General features: G+C 44.0%; 1 protein-coding gene across 1 annotated transcript in view; it reads left to right on the top strand.

Moving 5' to 3' along the window:
* Positions 1–492: 492 nt before the first annotated feature.
* LOC126213050 (uncharacterized) overlaps positions 493–22,519 on the top strand; it is a 65,682-nt gene continuing 43,655 nt past the window's right edge. The window contains exon 1 of the mRNA XM_049940660.1: positions 493–652. Coding sequence (XP_049796617.1) covers positions 493–652 — 160 coding nt within the window. The remainder of the gene's footprint in view (positions 653–22,519) is intronic.

Raw genomic sequence — 22,519 nt, 5'->3', positions numbered from 1 at the left:
AGTAATTTTGGTTTGCAATTATTAACGTTTGTTATATTAGTGATTTGTCTGTTTGTTTCTTATGTGTCTGTATTGCCATACGATAAATATGAAAACATATTGATATTTTATTTCAATTCAGCGCAGTAAATAATTGAAGCATTGTCTTCGGGACATGAGTCAATTTAAATAAAATTTCTTTTGGTTTCAATGTGTCGTAATCGAAAGAAAACGACAGAAGTTTCAGCCACAGTTACATGCATCCTTCATCAGGTAAAGAGGAATGCTGATCAAGTTTGTCCTTCCCAGCAGGCTAGCGATTTTTCTTGAAGTTAGTGGGAAATGGATTCGCTGGTGCCATGCGACACAATAGTGAAGTCAAACAGCAAATGAGTATTATACATTACGCGCCGGGTATGTGGTTTGTGGAAGTAGAGAAACTAGCTCTCTTAGACTCTTCCAAAGTTTAAGACAGAACACGTACCTGTGTTGTGGTCCTGGTTGCCCGTCGCAATGGAGCGCGTCCAGAGTGGGGCTAGCGGCTCGACGGAGCCGCGCTTCACGTTCACCTCGCAGATGATGCCGCCATCGTGGTGGCCCCGACACCAGTACCAGTTGTACAGCAGGTCGCACGACGGCCACGGCGACAGGGCTGGGTCTGCAAGAGTCATCGGTAGGAGTCGCCAACAGCGCCTGCTGCCTGACGGGTAGGTTGATGTTCCTGACCGGTGCGTACCCTTTACATTTCTGCTAACACGTTTTCCAAGTATCTGTTGTCGTTCATCATTAAGCATTCGCATGCATTTAAATATTCTTGTCCTACTACTGTATAGCGCTTTAGTTTTGGTTTCCGGTATGCGTCTCCTGTTGTAGATATTTTTAGTTAAACTATTTACTGCTACCATTTGATTAATTCTCACGTCTATTGCACATACTTAAATGTAGTAAATAGCACTGTTTTACCTGGTTGTGCTGCTACATGTTTTGGTGCATTCTTTATATTTGCCATGAAATCTGCGTTTTCAGCTGAAATTCTGAGACCAGGCCTATTCAATTTTTTCTCGCAAAAGATTTATTTGACTAATAACTTCTATCAGTTGTGGAAAATCGTCTCCAAAAGCCAGGTAGATCAGTCTAATTCCGCTTGATTTCCTTTCCAGAATTACTACTTCAATTTTAGTATTTTTAACTCCAAATATCAGATTCTTGGATGTTTATCTAAAACATAGTTGAAGAGAAAATGTTATATACCATCCCCTTGTCTAGCACTACTTATTATTTCAAATGTCTGAAAAATTTCTAACACAGATTTCATTTTAGATATCGCATTTGTTAGAGTAATATGAATTATACTTCATAACATTGCTTTAGCGTCTTACTCTCTAACGTTCTTTCTGTTCGTTCTCTGTCTACAGAAACAAATATTTTTTTGCAAATCAACAAATAATTCTATTACAGGTTTTCTGGTTAACATCCCGTTGCAAATTATTAATTTTAAGTTAAAAATCTGTTCTGTGCATGATATTCGCTTTCGCTAACCATCCAGTTATACCTGCTGTTTACCTAAAATTTCTTCAGCTCTGTTCAGGAAAATTTTTCGTAGTATTTTGTACTCCTCGGAGATACTTGAAACTTCCCTGCAGTTGTTCACCTTCCGTTTGTAACCATTTCTATGTAGTGTTAGATTAATGCTGTTTACATTCTTCTAAAATCTTTTTCATTTTCCAGATATTCTCAAAAAGCGAGTTTAGATCACCTATATCCTTTGGTCCCAGTCTTTATTTATTACTATTTAATGAAGTCCTGCCTTCTTTATATTTATTACAAGACGTCTGACACAAAAGTAGCTCTCTATTACAAACAGAACATTACCTATAGGAAAACAAAATGTTTCATACAGCAAAATGAGCACAATAAAATGAAATTTTCGTGTACTCGTCACCAGCTGAAGATCAGAAACTAGACCTAATCTATAATCGTCGGTGCGGAAGGGTTGTAACATATATGTTTGAGAAGACCGCGCACAGAACAGCTGTTTTAGGAGGTCTTGCTGCTCGGTTCCTATTTCAGCTAGAAACTTGGGGTACAACGTTTTTGGTTTATACCGGACCAGCTGCCATTTGTATAGCCTTTCGAACATCTTACTGCAGCCACTTTTGAATAACAATCCGTTGGAGTCCAGGTAAATTGTGTAAATCGATTAATTTCTTTTGCAAAAGATGTGAAATTGATTCTCTGCTAACGGCGCCATTTGTATATGGACCATTCGCAGTGTCAAAAACCTATTTCCCTGGGAAGTTTTTGAAGCGCACTGCTTCTATTTTAAATCTGAATGGATTGGTTCAGACTTTGTATTAAGATAGATAGATGGATAAACTCAAAATGATATTTTTTTGTCAAGTAATCTTTACCCATTGTTGAAATACGGTGGTTTAAAGTCGAGCTAAATGTAGCACGTAAAAATAGCTCTTACATGAACTGAATGCGCGGGAACGGTATAAATGATTCTTACAATAAAACTGAAAACTTGCTTTTAAAAAATATAGCCTCATTCGGATTTTACATGCAGAAAATAAGTGTTTTGTGATGTTTTTACGCGCACCAATTCCACGTTTCGTGTGGGAATCAGTTAAAATTTTGTAGGAAGGTAGACGCATATAATTAATGGTCGTCCTGTTGTTTTGTGAAAGTTTTATTCGTTCCCACGATATAAGCAACATGCTTCGAAAGACACTAAAAAACCTATACAGCATCACCTATGGCTGTCTAATGTCAGAATTATATAAGAGTAAGAGTTGGAAATCAAAGTGAAAAATGCTCCTTTCATAGCACAAAAAGGTGAACATGTCGTAGGTGGAATTAGAGATGTAAAAGAAGCGAATTAGCTTTCAGACTTGGCAGGCAGCATCAAAGACATTTAAATCAAGATAATCTTGACATATACGCGCTTTTTTACGAGTTAACTGTACTTCCACAGCCCAATGAGGGCTCTTAGCTGCATGGTGTTGGCACACCTGCGTCTTGCAACTCATAGGCTTAAGCCCATGATCCTGTGCCCAAAATCCAGTAGATTCGCCAGCCACAGTAAATAATATATAATGTCATATGGCTATATAGTTTTTCTGGAGGATAAAATTTCTGTGAATGGATTTGTTCCTACACGAAGGACATCACGTATGATGTTACTTTACGCGATGCATTACGTCACGTGATATGGGTACTAATACCAACAAGTAAAATAGAGCGAATATGCCAAGATGTTATCATTTAAATGTCTCTGAATCTAGCAGATAAGTCGTTCCCAGCGAGAGTTTCCCCAACTGAGAGGTGAAGGACAGAAGCCAGAATGAACTATTTCGTGCTAAGACTGGATTCAAATAGCCCATCTTTCGATTTGCATGCACGAGCTTCGTAAGCTGGACCACCAGGCCCGACCACTCCATCTATGTACGACCATTCAACACGTAATCCATGTACGAGGTGCATTCAAGTTCTAAGGCCTCCGATTTTTTTTCTCCGGACTGGAAAGAGATAGAAACATGCGCATTGTTTTAAAATGAGGCCGCGTTCATTGTCAATACGTCCCAGAGACGGCAGCACTGTACGGCAGATGGAATTTTACCGCCAGCGGCGAGAATGAGAACTGTTTTAAATACTTAAAATGGCGACGTTTTCCTTACTTGAACAGCGTGCAATCATTCGTTTTCTGAATTTGCGTGGTGTGAAACCAATTGAAATTCATCGACAGTTGAAGGAGACATGTGGTGATGGAGTTATGGATGTGTCGAAAGTGCGTTCGTGGGTGCGACAGTTTAATGAAGGCAGAACATCGTGTGACAACAAACCGAAACAACCTCAGGCTCGCACAAGCCGGTCTGACGACATGATCGAGAAAGTGGAGAGATTGTTTTGGGGGATCGCCGAATGACTGTTGAACAGATCACCTCCAGAGTTGGCATTTCTGTGGGTTCTGTGCACACAATCCTGCATGAAGACCTGAAAATGCGAAAAGTGTCATCCAGGTGGGTGCCACGAATGCTGACGGACGACCAAATGGCTGCCCGTGTGGCATGTTGCCAAGCAATGTTGACGCGCAACGACTGCATGAATGGGACCTTCTTTTCGTTGGTTGTGACAATGGATGAGACGTGGATGCCATTTTTTCTATCCAGAAACAAAGCGCCAGTCAGCTCAATGGAAGCACACAGATTCACCGCCACCAAAAAAATTTCGGGTAACCGACAGTGCTGAAAAAATGATGGTGTCCATGTTCTGGGACAGCGAGGGCGTAATCCTTACCCATTGCGTTCCAAAGGGCACTACGGTAACAGGTGCATCCTACAAAAATGTTTTGAAGAACAAATTCCGTTCTGCACTGCAACAAAAACGTCCGGGAAGGGCTGCGCGTGTGCTGTTTCACCAAGACAACGCACCCGCACATCGATCTAACGTTACACAACAGTTTCTTCGTGATAACAACTTTGAAGTGATTCCTCATGGTCCCTACTCATCTGACCTGGCTCCTAGTGACTTTTGGCTTTTTCCAACAATGAAAGACACTCTCCGTGGCCACACATTCACCAGCCGTGCTGCTATTGCCTCAGCGATTTTCCAGTGGTCAAAACAGACTCCTAAAGAAGCCTTCGCCGCTGCTATGGAATCATGGCGTCAGCGTTGTGAAAAATGTGTACGTCTGCAGGGCGATTACGTCGAGAAGTAACGCCAGTTTCATCGATTTCGGGTGAGTAGTTAATTAGAAAAAAAAAATCGGAGGCCTTAGAACTTGAATGCACCTCGTACATTCAAAATCTCATGGACCTCTCAGAAAGTAACTACACTAAATGTATCTAAGTTACTGAGTACCCTCCGGCTGTTTCGTGTCTAGGCACTGATCGAGTCTTAATAAGTTCTTGTGCATTGTTGCCTTTCTAATTCCGAACTAAATTATACGCGACTTTAATAACACTTAAAAGAACTACCAAATACACTTACATATATATAACAATCAACTACTGAAGTCCAGCACACTGTGGTCTAAGAAAACAAGGAAGGGGTGTTGGAGTTTAACGTCCTACCAAGGATGAGGACGTTAGAGATGGAATGCAAGAACTGCATTTACTAATTTGGCATGGTCTTCAGATAGCGGAGGTGCGTGACTCAGGATGACGGCACATTACGCAAAAGAAGCAGCACTTATTTAGGCTTGCATTTAACAATACCAGTTCTGTCTCAGAGCTCGTTCAGAAAACGTGCAATAACTAATACGGCCTGCTTTTAGAGCAGGGGTTGGCTCGGCAGCACTTACGATTGGCCGCTGCTGGATAGAACAGCGCGGCCAGAAGGGCTACGGCTCCAGGAAGGATGGACGGCGCCATCGTCACCGCTGGCTGCCAACTGCGCCCACAGCACAACTGAACTACTTTTATGACGCAGACGTGCTCACATTTTCTCGATAAGCCTCGCCGTGTTACTGCACATGGACTGCCAAGACTGTGATAAACACGAAACTGTAAACTAAGTGGAAATGTTCGCTGTTCGTGGTGACCACAAACGGACCAACCGGACCATAAACCTACAGCTGTATTCCGCGTTCGAGTGTGGTAATTAGCGCTGTTCATATTTTCATCATGACCATTATATCTCCCATCATTAATTCGTAAAATATTTATCCGTTCATATTACATTTATCAACTTCTTAACTTCCAAATAAGCACGAAGACATTATGTAACTCTTGATCTTCGAAACTTCGTCCCTCTAAGTTGATCCAGCACCTCTCTGCTGAAATCATTTGCTGGGTCTTGTTGGAAGAGATAATTTGTGATATTCTTAAACATTTGGTTCGTGTTGATGTTTGCAATGGGCAGGTGCTGGGCAGTGTGCCTTGCATGTCTCGCGCTTGGTAGTAAACAGTTCACGTCTCTCATTCAAATGTAGCTGCGTACCACTTGGTTCTGTACTTTCATGCTACAGATGTCAAACTGTAAATAATTATGTTACTTATACCAATTCATGATGAAGATGAAATGGGAGATACGATACTGCGTGAAGAGCTTGACAGAGCACTGAAAGACCTGAGTCGAAACAAGGCCCCGGGAGTAGACAACATTCCATTAGAACTACTGACGGCCTTGGGAGAGCCAGTCCTGACAAAACTCTACAATCTGGTGAGCAAGATGTACGAGACAAGTGAAATATCCTCAGACTTCAAGAAGAATATAATAATTCCAATCCCAAAGAAAGCAGGTGTTGACAGATGTGAAAATTACCGAACTATCAGTTTAATAAGTCACAGCTGCAAAATACTAACGCGAATTCTTTACAGACGAATGGAAAAACTGGTAGAAGCCGACCTCTGGGAAGATCAGTTTGGATTCCGTAGAAATGTTGGAACACGTGAGGCAATACTGACCTTACGACTTATCTTAGAAGAAAGATTAAGGAAAGGCAAACCTACGTTTCTAGCATTTGTAGACTTAGAGAAAGCTTTTGACAATGTTGACTGGAATACTCTCTTTCAAATTCTAAAGGTGGCAGGGGTAAAATACAGGGAGCGAAAGGCTATTTACAATTTGTACAGAAACCAGATGGCAGTTATAAGAGTCGAGGGGCAAGAAAGGGAAGCAGTGGTTGGGAAGGGAGTGAGACAGGGTTGTAGCCTATCCCCGATGTTATTCAATCTGTATATTGAGCAAGCAGTAAAGGAAATAAAAGAAAAGTTTGAAGTGGGTATTAAAATCCAGGGAGAAGAAATAAAAACTTTGAGGTTCGCAAATGACATTGTAATTCTGTCAGAGACGGCAAAGGACTTGGAAGAGCAGTTGAACGGGATGGACAGTGTCTTGAAAGCAGGATATAAGATGAACATCAACAAAAGCAAAACGAGGATAATGGAATGTAGTCGAATTAAGTCGGGTGATGCTGAGGGAATTAGATTAGGAAATGAGATGCTTAAAGTAGTTAATGAGTTTTGCTATCTAGGGAGCAAACTAACTGATGATGGTCGAGGTAGAGAGGATATAAAATGTAGACTGGCAATGGCAAGGAAAGCGTTTCTGAAGAAGAGAAATTTGTTAACATCGAGTATAGATTTAAGTGTCAGGAAGTCATTTCTGAAAGTATTTGTATGGAGTGTAGCCATGTATGGAAGTGAAACATGGACAAAAAATAGTTTGGACAAGAAGAGAATAGAAGCTTTCGAAATGTGGTGCTACAGAAGAATGTTGAAGATTAGGTGGGTAGATCACGTAACTAATGAGGAGGTATTGAATAGGATTGGGGAGAAGAGAAGTTTGTGGCACAACTTGACTAGAAGAAGGGATCGGTTGGTAGGACATGTCCTGAGGCATCAAGGGGTCACTAATTTAGCACTGGAGGGCAGCATGGAGGGTAAAAATCGTAGAGGGAGACCAAGAGATGAATACACTAAGCAGATTCAGAAGGATGTAGGTTGCAGTAGGTACTGGGAGATGAAGGAACTTGCACGGGATAGATTAGCATGGAGAGCTGCATCAAACCAGTCTCAGGACTGAAGACCACAACAACAACAACATACCAATTCATATACCACGCTTGAGAATGATCTGAGGGCAGAGTCACGGTGAAATAATGTATTAAAACATAGTGCAGCTACAGTGGAAAAGTAGTTTGATATTCTTCACGAATCTGTCTGACTTAATCCGAGAACAGTCGTACATTACACAATTGTGAGACCATTGGGCGGATATTAATGCGCAATTGCTACACCATCAATCACTATACAAAATGAAATGAAATGAGTGTATGGCATCGTTGGCCACGAGGCCTCATCCGGGTAAGTTCGGCCGCCAAGTGCAAGTCTTGTTTCAGTCGACGCCAGATTGGGCGACTTGCCCATGAGGATGAAAGAATGATGACGATAGGGTAACACCCAGTGCCCGAGAGGAGAAAATCTCCAACCCGGCCGGGAATCGAACATAGGTTCTCTTGCATGGGAACCGAGCACGTTACCACCCAGCTAAGCAGGTTGCCAATCGCTATACAGAGACTGTACAATATTTCTACACATCTTCAAACTGCTTCAACTTATGGCAGATTTTTATTTGCTGCTATTAAAACTCTTTTTCTCTTTCCCATCATGGGTTGTGAAATCTATGAAGCCTCAATACTATAGCCACAGCTTTTGGAACAATGTATTGTTAAAATAATGCAGAGCCTTAAATGAGGTGAAATATGAGTAGTTGCCATCTGAAAAGCATTTTGCTGATATCATACATGAATAACTAACTTTCTTTCATAGTTAGGTTTCTGTGACATTCCCACTACAAGTTTACACCCTGTCATGTTTTTCCACCCATATCCAGTTTAAAGAGGCTCGGTGGGGTTTCTACAACACTCCTCAACAGTAGCCGATCAGTATCAGCTACATCGGCATGCTCCAGATACTGTGAATATTGGAACAACACAGATTGTGCCCCGAAGTACCGTTATCGAAAATGTGGGGCTATGACGTCACAGACACACCCCCAGTGACGTCATCCAAGATGGCGGCCGTGACGTCACAAACACTCCCCCCAGTGACGTCAATCAAGATGACGGCCGTGCCGTCACTGACACACCCCCACCGACGCCAATCAAGATTGCGGATTTTGGCGGCGAGTTTGAATTTTCGCAGGAAAGTGCCACGCCTCCCTCCCCCAGAAAATGGTGCAAAGTTCAAATTCCAGCAGGATAATGCACCACACAACTCTTATCTCTACTAAGCAAAGAAAATGGCGGGAAATAAGGACTTGTCTTTATTATTTAACCAATTTCAAGCATGTGTGTTCGCCACTGGGTCTGGACTCCAACTGACTTAGTACACAACACCACCACCAGAGGGTGCCCTCATCTGTGACATAATCCAAGATGGTGGATTTTGGTGGGAAGATAGGACACTTGGCCTACCTCAACTAAACTAACCCCTCCCTCCCAAAAATGGCGCCAAGTTCAAATTCCAACAAGATAATTCGTCACAATTATTTATCTCTACTAAGCAAGGAAAATGGCTGGAAAAAAGTACTTGTCTTCGCTATTGAACCAATTTAAAGCAGGTAAGAAAAGGGGTTCGCTATACTTTCAACTACCTAGTTTCAACTACTTTTCAAGGTCCAGACCGCCACCTCTTCCTAGGAACTGGCGCCGAGTTTGAATTCTGGCTGTAAAGAAAGGTCATTTCTGCTTTTGGTACCAACCTAAGAAAATTGTTGCAAACGAAGCTCACCACCACTAACCTAAGCCTCCAGCATGCAACCTCTTCCTAGGAGTTGCTGGTAAAAGGACTCAGTCTGCACTAGGCTGATGGAGAGAGGAAGGAGTGTACTTTATTTATTTGGGGGGGGGGGCAATTTATTTAATGGTTCCAATGGCTCTGAGCACTATGGGACTTAACTGCTGAGGCCATTAGTCCCCTATAACTTAGAACTACTTAAACCTAACCTAAGGACATCACAAACATCCATGCCCGAGGCAGGATTCGAACCTGCGACCATAGCGGTCGCTCAGCTCCAAACTGTTGCGCCTAGAACCGCTCGGCCACTCCCGCCGGCGCAGTTTATTTAGGGATTGAGTATATGTATCAACAGAACACACGCTCTGACATGCCCCACAGCATACAGACCTGCAAACTACTCCTACATAACCCATGTATAAGGCTCTAAACACACACTTGCTAATTGTAAACCATAAAAAATAACGCATTGCACAGCCTAAAGACATGCGAACCACTCGTAAATAATGCAGTGCATTTATGTCCAGATAGCCAAACAACTCTTAAATTGTCAAAATAATAATCCATCTACACTCCTGGAAATTGAAATAAGAACACCGTGAATTCATTGTCCCAGGAAGGGGAAACTTTATTGACACATTCCTGGGGTCAGATACATCACATGATCACACTGACAGAACCACAGGCACATAGACACAGGCAACAGAGCATGCACAATGTCGGCACTAGTACAGTGTATATCCACCTTTCGCAGCAATGCAAGCTGCTATTCTCCCATGGAGACGATCGTAGAGATGCTGGATGTAGTCCTGTGGAACGGCTTGCCATGCCATTTCCACCTGGCGCCTCAGTTGGACCAGCGTTCGTGCTGGACGTGCAGACCGCGTGAGACGACGCTTCATCCAGTCCCAAACATGCTCAATGGGGGACAGATCCGGAGATCTTGCTGGCCAGGGTAGTTGACTTACACCTTCTAGAGCACGTTGGGTGGCACGGGATACATGCGGACGTGCATTGTCCTGTTGGAACAGCAAGTTCCCTTGCCGGTCTAGGAATGGTAGAACGATGGGTTCGATGACGGTTTGGATGTACCGTGCACTATTCAGTGTCCCCTCGACGATCACCAGTGGTGTACGGCCAGTGTAGGAGATCGCTCCCCACACCATGATGCCGGGTGTTGGCCCTGTGTGCCTCGGTCGTATGCAGTCCTGATTGTGGCGCTCACCTGCACGGCGCCAAACACGCATACGACCATCATTGGCACCAAGGCAGAAGCGACTCTCATCGCTGAAGACGACACGTCTCCATTCGTCCCTCCATTCACGCCTGTCGCGACACCACTGGAGGCGGGCTGCACGATGTTGGGGCGTGAGCGGAAGACGGCCTAACGGTGTGCGGGACCGTAGCCCAGCTTCATGGAGACGGTTGCGAATGGTCCTCGCCGATACCCCAGGAGCAACAGTGTCCCTAATTTGCTGGGAAGTGGCGGTGCGGTCCCCTACGGCACTGCGTAGGATCCTACGGTCTTGGCGTGTATCCGTGCGTCGCTGCGGTCCGGTCCCAGGTCGACGGGCACGTGCACCTTCCGCCGATCACTGGCGACAACATCGATGTACTGTGGAGACCTCACGCCCCACGTGTTGAGCAATTCGGCGGTACGTCCACCCGGCCTCCCGCATGCCCACTATACGCCCTCGCTCGAAGTCCGTCAACTGCACATACGGTTCACGTCCACGCTGTCGCGGCATGCTACCAGTGTTAAAGACTGCGATGGAGCTCCGTATGCCACGGCAAACTGGCTGACACTGACGGCGGCGGTGCACAAATGCTGCGCAGCTAGCGCCATTCGACGGCCAACACCGCGGTTCCTGGTGTGTCCGCTGTGCCGTGCGTGTGATCATTGCTTGTACAGCCCTCTCGCAGTGTCCGGAGCAAGTATGGTGGGTCTGACACACCGGTGTCAATGTGTTCTTTTTTCCATTTCCAGGAGTGTAAAACACTCTGCTTGCTAATCGTCAACCGTCGAAATCATACACCAGCCTTTATATAAAGAATTAGAGGCAGCACCACCACCCAGTGTAATCGCCACTGAATCCAAGCCCAACTGACTTAGTTCATATCGATGCCACTATACGACGCTGTAGTGATGTCAGGTGATGACGCAAGTACTGTAATCTCAGATGGCGCCACCTAGTGGGTTCACCACGAGCTCCAGACCCCAACTGTCTTAGTAAATTTAATCGTCGCCAGACGACACCTCCGTGGCACCAGCTGATGACACGAGTACAGGTATCCATGATGGTGCAAACAGTGTGTTCTCCACGAGGTCTAGTACTCGGTAGCACCAGCAGAGGACGCTGTCGTACTTTTCGTGACGTATACCAAGTTGGTGAGGGAAAACGGCGGGAAAACGACTCAGCTTGCTCTGGCCTGCTGGGGAGAGTAAGGATGGAGTGCACTCTATTTATTTTGAAACAACTTATTTAAGGACAGAGTATATCTATCACACTCATACAAAACATCCACTCTGATGTGCCCGGGGTCATGTTGCACAGCCCACAGACACGCAACCAACTCGTAATTTCAGTACACATAGCAAACTGCTCCTAAATAATTCTTCACACTGATGTGTAGACACGCTCAGTACTCGTAAACTATCCAAATAGCGCATAGCAGGGTCTACAGAGCTGGTCGCGAGATAATGCAATCAACACGTGCAAGCACAGTCCACCGCCACCTGTCCAGTAGAGTACACAGGAGGTAGCGATAAGTAATGCATCCGACAGATGTCAAACCGCGCACAGCCCCTGCTCGGCTTTCACAAGCATGAGGTGGCGGCACCCCCATTCAAACGTAACACATGAGAAATTCTTATCCAAATACGTGTTCACCTACACACACATGTTGACGTGATCAGGCGGGAGCGCAACTGTGAGCTGCAGCCGAACGCCCCCGCTGCACTCAGTGGTAGTAAACTATTTTACACTGATCACCATTTTGCACCGACAACTAAAGAATGGAAAGTTGTCTACAGGTCATCAAATACATGCAATACTCTCAAGAATATTGGAGTGTCAAACCGATTTCCATCCAGGGAATATATCACCGAGTACTGTCTCGATCTAGTAAATACGCAATTCATATCCCCCACCATACCAAATCATCCGTTTACATCAGCGAACCGAAGTCACTCTCTCAGAGCTGATGTGAAAGACAGGCTCGTTTCCCCCGGCACAAATACGTTACTGTTTCCGTTTTCTTGCTCGCATTTCTACAGACATCTCCAGACTCGTCGATTAAAAGAACAACCATATTTGCGCCACAATATTATACAATGTTCGCCGTACTTCTCGATATCAAGCACACAGCAGTAAGCTCCCGATCGCTATCGCAACATAATGCACAAGATATAGACTGTGAATTATTTCTCCACAAACACCAAACTTTAGCTAGGTGCAGTGTGCTATAAACCATTGACTAACTAGAAACAAATAGAGTAAAATGATATTTGCACTCTCGAATACCGAAGTCGGTGATGTAACAGATTCCAGATGATCAATATTATTTGCAAACCAACTAGGGTCTTTCCCACGTCTAGAGAACAGACAAACGCGTGTCCAACACACCACAATCGATATTCCCTCAACTAAATAAAGGCACCAAATGTGCAGTAGCAGTCGACCTAACAATTTACGTGGGAGGGAATAACGCTCCACCGCAAACGCAACATCTTCTCAAAGCTACACTTGATCATGAAAGCCGCCCAGCACATACTTAGTTCGCTATTCGGTCATGTAGAAGATGGTAAAGTAAACGATGATACATTCCTACACTCCAACAGGCCTCTGCTTTCGGATGACTGCTACTATTAACATGGTAACGCGAATCAATACCATCACTGACTCTGCGTACACGATCACAGTCTAGAAAACCTCTCACGTATTTCTTCTATCATTATACTTACAATTAAATCTTACGATCGAGGTCTCAACTGAACGGTATTCGGCATTGAGCGAAGTATCGGAAACACACTCTGTACACTGCTGTATTACACCTCCCGATTAGTGCATTTGGGCTAGGTGTTGGCAGCTGTGTTAAGTTTACAGGCAATTTTAGGACCCAGAACGAGCGGTTACGTCGTGATCGCAGGGACAGATCTGACGTAAAAGCGATAGAATTGCGAAAAATGTCTAGGGAATTGGTATAAATTGATCGAATATACACCGAAATGCGGGGAAATTGAGGAAGTACTTGGGTATGTTCTGGTTCGCGCCGAACAGTTTGTACATTGGATCAAGTATGTGCCAACAAGAGCAATGCGAGAAAACGTTGAGATCGAAACGAAGGGGGATAAGGGAGGTAGTCAATTTTTTCCAGTTGAATCAGTATTATACTGTATGTCTATTGAGGTATCAGTGATACACGCAAGTTGACTATTGTATTTCGTGCTTTTGAGGAGTACAGAGATCGTTTCAGCTCTAAACTTACTTGCATCTGCGTTATAGGATAACAGAGACTGGAGGGCTTGGTCGATTGAGGAAGAGCTGTAACGAGGTACGATTTAGAGGTTGACTAATTCATTCTAGAGTAGGAGAAGTAGGTGCAGGTCAATTTTTTTTTCTCCAGTGTTCTATCCAAATGCATGGGTCACGTGACATAGCCTGCGTTCTACTCGTATACAGCTACGTGTTCCGTATGTGGTTTAAAGCAGTGTCTACTTGCGATCGTTAGCGGTAAACCTCTCGGTCATCAGTGGACTTCCATCTCATGTGTGATGAAACTTGACACATTCCTCTAAACAAATTTTGATTTTATGCGATCTCCCTGTCGCATGTTGGGTGTAAAATCGAGACCTCAGGGTCATAACTAGCTTAGCGGTAAGAGCTTGAGATGCGCTGCAATCCCTGTGTACAGATTTGCCCGACTGATATGCTGTTTACAGAGTTAGTGACGGAATGACTTGTAACGTCGGACACTGCTGCTATGCGTTTATCTGTTTCCTTGCAGGATGTATCCCCCGCTACTATCTATCATTTTATATATAAGCCTGATGTAGGCATCGTATAATTTCTGAACCGTGATCGGATGTGAACAGTGGACACTATACGTCTCCACAAAGTTATATTGTGCTCGTATCATGCAAGGCAAGTGTTTTACGGTTCGATAAGATAATTCAGCGTAGATAAACGGGAAGAAGAAAGTGTGTCTCATAGGTTGGAAATGTATGCGATCTAACATTATGGCCAGTTTTTAAGTGCAGAATGTTGTAGTCTTAAGAGAGCGTGTGCTTATTTTGTCTCTCTTAGGAATACCTTCCAGGTGCGGATCCTAGGCTCTATAACAATACTTTAGAGTTGATAGCTTGGTTGATTTACGTAAAAATGCGTTGAGCTCCATCAGTCTGGGGCTCCATTGCATATAAAAATCAATCCTTTGTTGTTCTTCTTAACTGTCTGCTATTATATGACCGCACTTTGGAATCTGTTACTATGCATCGATAAGGGGTGCTAAGCTCCTCGACATGGTCGCATCTCGAGAAATCTCGTGCACTTGGACGGGTTAGGACACGGAAAGCTCAATTCATTCACGAGACGTGGAGTGTAGAGGTCTTCTTATGGTCGGTTGCAGATTAACTCGCTAACTGTGCTGCAGGGCTGGTTGGTCAATGATAGTGTGAGGATGATCTTTCACCTTAATACAGCGACAGTTCTCTGTGACTCCCATACGCTGAGAGATAGATCGTAAATTAAAGACCATGCTGGAGGTGATAGAAATATGTAGAGCGCTGTCTCATATACATTGATGATATGTGTTCGAGAACTAAGATTTAATGTACGCATTGCTCAGTCATCTATCGGTGTTCGCAATGATACTCGCAACGTGGATAGGGCATGGTTTAGCTATGATACTGAAATTGGGCAAAGATGCTGTCACATCATTGGCCGGTGCTGAACTTAGTGTAAAATTCTTTGCGCTATCAAGTCTGTTGCTTAATATTACGGTACATCGACGCTGTCTTTTTTCCATCACATCTGTGCATTGGTTATGACATAATGATTGAGTGTCATCGCTTGTTTGAGTTGGGGAAGAAGTTTTGGGAATGGGTGACAACTTCTAGGGACTGCTAGCAGCTAAACAGCGATCGCGTACATGAGTGGAAAGTAAGGAATAACTCGAAATGGAACGCAGAGCCATAATCTATTCCATGACGGTTACATATGAATTTAAATCACTTGGATGATAGTTTGGAAACTCTCCACAACGCTGCCAAACTCTTCTAGTTTCCTTATGTTGTAAGTGTGTTTTATTGAAAAATCATCCAGTGTTATGCTATCCGGCGTAAGAATATGATTTACACCCTGTGATGTCTAGTTTTCTGTGAGAGGTCGTGGATCAGAGCGTCTCAATGTCAGTTTAGAATCTGACACAGACCTCGAAGTCGTGGCAGAAAAAGAAATGTTTGCCAATGTACAAAAGCGTGTTAGAAAACAGTGTTTAAATCAGGACCAGTGTCGGCTGGAGTGGCCGAGCGGTTCTAGGCGCTACAGTCTGGTACCGCGCGACCGCTACGGTCGCAGGTTCGAATCCTGCCTCGGGCATGGGTGTGTGTGATGTCCTTCGGTTGGTTAGGTTTAAGTAGTTCTAAGTTCTAGGGAACTGATGACCACAGTAGTTAAGTCCCATAGTGCTCAGGGCCATTTGAACCATTTTTTTCAGGAGCAGAGGGAATGTCTCATACGATAATTCGCTTAGAGTATAGGTGATGAAAGTTTAAAGTGGTCTCTGCGGTGTCTGTATATTTAGCATGATCGTCTCCACATAGGCAGGTGCAGTTTGAGGTGTCGGACTTGGTGAACACCTGGATGGCTGCACACTACGGTATTCTGGGGAAGTATTGTGAAATGTCTTTCTTCGCACTGGAGAGCCACCGTAGCTATACGTCATTGAGCCCGCATTGACACCTGGGTGACTTGTAAATAGGATGAACTTTTATAGTTCGTAATTCTTCTATGTTGAGGTGGGTATAGAATAACGAAGACAGCATGTTGGGGGTCTGTAGTACTTGTATCTAGTTTGGGTACGCATTTCCACCGGATGCTCATAACGCGGTCCTGTTTGCAGTAACTCAGCTCGATCTGTTTCTACACGGGTTGCAGAAGGTGTTGGATATGTCTTTCTCTGACTTAAATTGGATCTAGCACTTGCGGAAAGCTGCAGAAATGGGTGTGACTGGAGGAAGTGTAGGGTGTGATTAAAAGGAGGTTGTAGTTTTACTGTAGCAGACAGATTCAAGGAAGGTGGCTCGTTTAGAGATATGAGAGTGCGTGAAATATGATTGACTTGTGGTTGTGAGCCTATGGAAGTATGTGTTTGAAAGGACGTAATTTCTAATATATAGCGTAAGGCTAGAGATCTGAGAAGTTAATGTATATTTTTCTTCTTAGGACCTCAATCAGCACATCATCTACTATTACTGTCTGTCATCGCCTATAACTCAGCGGATATATCGCGGAACGTCTGATATGGTCTCGAGACAGAATACGTTGCAAAAACTAATGAATTATGTTGTTGCATGTGGTGTGATGGAGTCGCAAATAGCGCTTGCGTACCACGTTCCTTAGCCCAATGACTTTCAAAGTTCATTGAGTTTGATACAAGGTTGCATCGTTGGCTCTTAATACACACATTTCTACATTATTTGTCCGGAAAACACCGCTTCATTCAGAGATAATGTCATACCTCGATTCGTAAAGCGGTTATAGGTTTTAACATGGTTACTTGGGTGCACCTGTAGAACCAATACTGATTGTGACAGTAACATGCACTAGTTGCTGGGATCGGTTTTTTTTTTCTTTAACATCTCACCGATTTCGTGGTAGGACTCGAATGAAGAACAAAAGACATGCACACCCATCATTGATTTTCGGTCAGTATTATTTGGTGTCGTAAGCATCCAGTTATTGAGGAGGTAATATTATACTTAGTACTAGTGCTAGATATGTGATATGTTCGCATTTGAGCATCAGGTTTATAAAGTATATCTGTTTGTGTAAAGGAAATGTCTAAGTGCTGTTGTAGGAAGGATATGGATTTGACTTGGAGTACTGTGATAGCGAAGGGAAGAGTATGTCTAGTGGTAAGGAAGGTACAGGTATTTCCAGAGCCACAGCGGTCAACTGAGTTTATTTCTGATACTTTGCTCAATGCCGAATAACGCTCAGTTGAGACCTCGATCATAAGATTTAATTGTAAGTATAATGGTAGAAGAAATATGTGAGGGGTTTTCTAGAATGTGTTCGTGTATGCAAAGTCAGTGGTGGTCGTCTTGGATGATGTCACTGGGTGTGTGTCTGTGACTGTACTTTGGGCACAATCGGTGTTGTTCCAATACTAGTGTGTTCTGGCATACATTGTGAACCACAGACGCACTCGGAGGCCTGTCTTCCACCAATTCAGTGCCAGTAGGCGGCGTAGGGCCCATGACCAGTTAAGAAGGGTGTTAGGCCTCCTGAGGGTTTCAGATACTTCATCCCCATTCGGATCATCCACCTATGGCAGAAATGATGAGTTGATGCCGGAAGAGCGATGTGCCCCTATCGTTTTATGCCAAATATAGATCGGCAGCAACTGAATCGGAACGGAAGACTCCATGTCAAGGAGGGACTGTTTTGCGAATCAATGGCAGATCTTGGGCAACATTGCTGACGTTATTTCAAGAAGGGTTTGGGCAGCGAGTTATTAACCAATCTCCGTCTACTGCACTACGAGAGGTTGCGGCAAAAGATCGAGAAGCAATGCGGTGAAGGCAGATGAGTCAACAGCTGCGGTAGAGGAACTGCCAACACTGTAAGCACAGCCATCGTAACATCACCAGAGAGAAACGCAGCCGTAGGCTGTGTCTCGCCACCCAAGAAACCAGAACCGGCGTGACCTGGGCCGGCGACTGGCTGCACTCACCATCGGTAACATTGACGCTCACTTGGAACAGAGGAATCCTTCCCTGCAACCAGAGAAGCAGCAAACAATCAAAGAGGTAGATACAACCACAGTGCGCTCCAAGCACCCAAGGAACCGGCAGGGCAGGACGATAGAGTGTGTTGCGGAATATGGTAGATAAAAACTGAAGTTATCATAACAGCAATGGACATAGATTTGGTACTAAGTGTAGCTTTTGCTGATAGTGAAAACAGTTTTTAAGGACTATTATAATTGTAACACCCCTCCCGTTGCTTGTCCGATTTTTGTGTGTGTTCGCCCCTGACAAACAACTTACAGAGAAATTGGGAGTGGAACTGTACGCAAAAATGGATAACGCTAGATTGAAATGTGACCCTGTCACCCCTAATTAATCTGCGGTGGTAGTGTTGACGATAAATCACACCTATTTTTACTTCCAAACATGAACGATCACGAGCACTTAGGGTGTTCAATGACATCAAAATAAAGCAAAAGGGTGAATTCAGGATCAACTACTGAAAGTAAAGGTTCTACTGAAACACAATAATTTTATTATAACCTTCAGATCAATGCTGAATAAAACACAATGAACAATTTACAAATTATCCTCCTAACTGGCATTGGCAGTAACTGTATTAAAATCGGTCCAAAACGCGATCTCTTATAACATATATACGAAGAACCACTACACCCCAAAGTATCGTGAAACCTCTGTGGAAAGAGCAGTTGCAATTGATCCAACTATTTAACATTACTCCTAAAACAGGCCGAAGTGGGAGCGATCTCACCGTAATATTCCTGTTGTAGCGGCGATCTCCGATGGCGACGGCGCGGCCGTGCGATCGGCGTGTGGCGTCTCGGAAAGTACAATCTTACAGTATTCGTACACCAGACTGCTGTCCGTAAACTTCTCTAATTGCGACAATGTTTCCGTCGGCAATGAGATAGCGCGGCTAACGTCGTCTCAGAACGAAAGACCAAGCGGGGAGACGACTTGGCTAACGTCCTCTCAGTACGAGAGCCCAGAACGGAAGACCTCTACCGAGACTGCAGCAAGATCGCTCTTCACCTTTGTTTTCTCACCTCAACTTTTACCGAGGGAATCACATCACTAGATGCTCTCAAAATACTCAGTTTCCTAGTGCCAACCAATGTACGGCCTGGGAACAGAACTCTTTTCCACAATTCTTTTATTTCTACAAAATTTCACAAGTAAACTCCGCCCTCGCTGGCTGGGAAGAACCACAGCTGTGGGCAATAACACGTTTACTGGAAGTTTTCTCCCAAGAGACCACTCGAGATTTTCCCGGCAAGATTCCCCGTCGTAGCGAACACAGATCCTTGCATTGAAAGTTTGCTATTCGGAACTCCTGGCCTGCCCCACTTGAGTTACTCGAAGACTGTTTTGGTAAACACTTAAACACCTGCAGCTGCGCGTCCCTCAGAGGTTGGCGGCCGCTGTGGCCTCTCTAAACGGATTACAGAAATCCCCCAGTTCACCATTCATACCGTCAGGCTGTGGCCTTCAGCGGCTAGGCAGGGACGTATCCGAGCTCTGTCCCGCGTACTGCCTTTCTGCAAAATCTTATAATTACAAAATCGCGGAATTCTCTCGTGCCAATGCGTTTCCACATACATTTCCTACAACGTAATTTAGAGTATTACTCCAACAAAACCTAAAGTGTCACGTTAAATGGACTCATGTAAGGTGCAAGGCCGTTGCCACCTTACATAATAATAATAATAATAATAATTGTTATTGGTGATGGGAGACAGTACTGTGTAGGATGAAGAGTATTAATGAATATTGCATAATTTCTGTAAGAATCATTACAGGTTGTGTTTAAGTTATAGGTAACATGCTACAATGGGATGGAGCAAATAAATAAATGGGAAAAATCTTATGCACTTGTTCATTACATTTAATGTGGCTAGTTCTCGCTACAGTTTATGTGACCGAGGGAACACGGCCGTAGCTTCAGAGAAAGCTGCAGAAGATCATTGGAAAGTGAGTGAAACAAGTAAATACATAAAACTGCAACCAGTCACTTTTTTAATATTATTTATTACTCCATGAACCGGTTTTCGAACCTTCTCAGGTTCATCTTCAGATGGTTTTCTGGATGTTACATCGTTATTTCTAGAATAATGTATAAAGTATAAAACTTTGTTACAAGCAACAGTTGTATAGCGCATGATGGATGCTGGCAAAGCCTCGCTGTCACAGTTTAAATGAATACAGATTGTGTAAAAAGTGTGTAAAGTGATGTACCAATTGGCCATCAAAATAGAAGCAGACAGATGGGCACTAACGAAAAAAGCCACCCATACCGTCGCAAGCCAGCCCCCAACATTATGTTGGAAATAATGATGTAACATCCAGAAAACCATCTAAAGATGAACCTGAAGAGGTTCGAAAACCGGTTCATGGAATAAAAAATAATTTAAAAAAAAAAGAGACCAGTTGCATTTTTATGTATTTACATTCAATTAAGAGTACAGGTTCTACAATATCCGTAATGGATAAGCTTGATGTAAGTGAAACATTTTTTGTAGGAAAAATGGACCGCAGCGCTGCAATACGATTCACCTCATCGGCCAGCTGGTTGTCAGAACCCTTTACGTGTTTTGTGGCACAGCGGAAACCTGAAATTCCAACTGCTCAGTGAGCTATCCTGTCACTCTTAAAGGGTTATAGCGCCTAGACAGTACCCAGTTTAGTGTCTGAATGTCTGTCTCTAATAATTATCCATAATCTAAACAGAACTTAAATTTTTCCAAGCAAATAGTACAGCCAGTGCTTCCAACTTGTATAAAAAGCATTTAACTATTGCCGTGGAGAAAGCACTCGATGCATATGTGATCAGCGGAGGGTCTCCTTTAATTTTTTGTAACAGGACTGCAGAAATTCCAGAACTGGAGACACCAGTCTGGAGAACCGGGGGCATTACTGAGAGCCTGCTTGAATGTATCAAAAGCCGACTCCTGGGTATTCGACCACTGAAACTGCTCTCCCTTATGATGAAGTTGGTTTAAGGCGACGGATAGTTGGGCGAAGTTTCAAATTAACTTCCTGCAGTTACCCTTTCCAATAAACCGTGCAATTCTTTTCATTCCTGGGAGAGACGGAGTTCTAATGCCCTTGATGTGCTCAACTGTTACGCCACTGGCTGAAGCTAGGCGACTCAGAAAAGAAACTTCAGCATGGACTACATTAACTTCAGTAGTGTACCGTCTCCTGGAATTGATTTTAGTAAAGACGTTAAATGTACGTTAAGAATTGTTTCTATCTACGAGGTGCATTCAAGTTCTAAGGCCTCCAATTTTTTTTTCTAATTAACTACTCACCCGAAATCGATGAAACTGGCGTTACTTCTCGACGTAATCGCCCTGCAGACGTACACATTTTTCACAACGCTGACGCCATGATTCCATGCCAGCGGCGAAGGCTTCTTTAGGAGTCTGTTTTGACCACAGGAAAATCGCTGAGGCAATAGCAGCACAGCTGGTGAATGTGCGGCCACGGAGAGTGTCTTTCATTGTTGGAAAAAGCCAAAAGTCACTAGGAGCCAGGTCAGGTGAGTAGGGAGCATGAGGAATCACTTCAAAGTTGTTATCACGAAGAAACTGTTGCGTAACGTTAGCTCGATGTGCGGGTGCGTTGTCTTGGTGAAACAGCACACGCGCAGCCCTTCCCGGACGTTTTTGTTGCAGTGCAGGAAGGAATTTGTTCTTCAAAACATTTTCGTAGGATGCACCTGTTACCGTAGTGCCCTTTGGAACGCAATGGGTAAGGATTACGCCCTCGCTGTCCCAGAACGTGGACACCATCATTTTTTCAGCACTGGCGGTTACCCGAAATTTTTTTGGTGGCGGTGAATCTGTGTGCTTCCATTGAGCTGACTGGCGCTTTGTTTCTGGATTGCAAAATGGCAACCACGTCTCATCCATTGTCACAACCGATGAAAAGAAAGTCCCATTCATGCTGTCGTTGCGCGTCAACGTTGCTTGGCAACATGCCACACGGTCAGCCATGTGGTCGTCTGTCAGCATTCGTGGCACCCACCTCGATGACACTTTTCGCATTTTCAGGTCGTCATGCAGGATTGTGTGCACAGAACCCACAGAAATGCCAACTCTGGAGGCGATCTGTTCAACAGTCATTCGGCGATCCCCCAAAACAATTCTCTCCACTTTCTCAATCATGTCGTCAGACCGGCTTCTGCGAGCCCGAGGTTGTTTCGGTTTGTTGTCACACGATGTTCTGCCTTCATTAAACTGTCGCACCCACGAACGCACTTTCGACACATCCATACCTCCATCACCACATGTCTCCT

The sequence above is a fragment of the Schistocerca nitens genome, chromosome 1, assembly GCF_023898315.1.
Source record: "Schistocerca nitens isolate TAMUIC-IGC-003100 chromosome 1, iqSchNite1.1, whole genome shotgun sequence".
NCBI classification, from domain to species: Eukaryota; Metazoa; Arthropoda; class Insecta; order Orthoptera; family Acrididae; genus Schistocerca; species Schistocerca nitens.
Note: the sequence above shows the minus strand (reverse complement) of the source record. Positions and strands in the feature narration are given on the sequence as shown.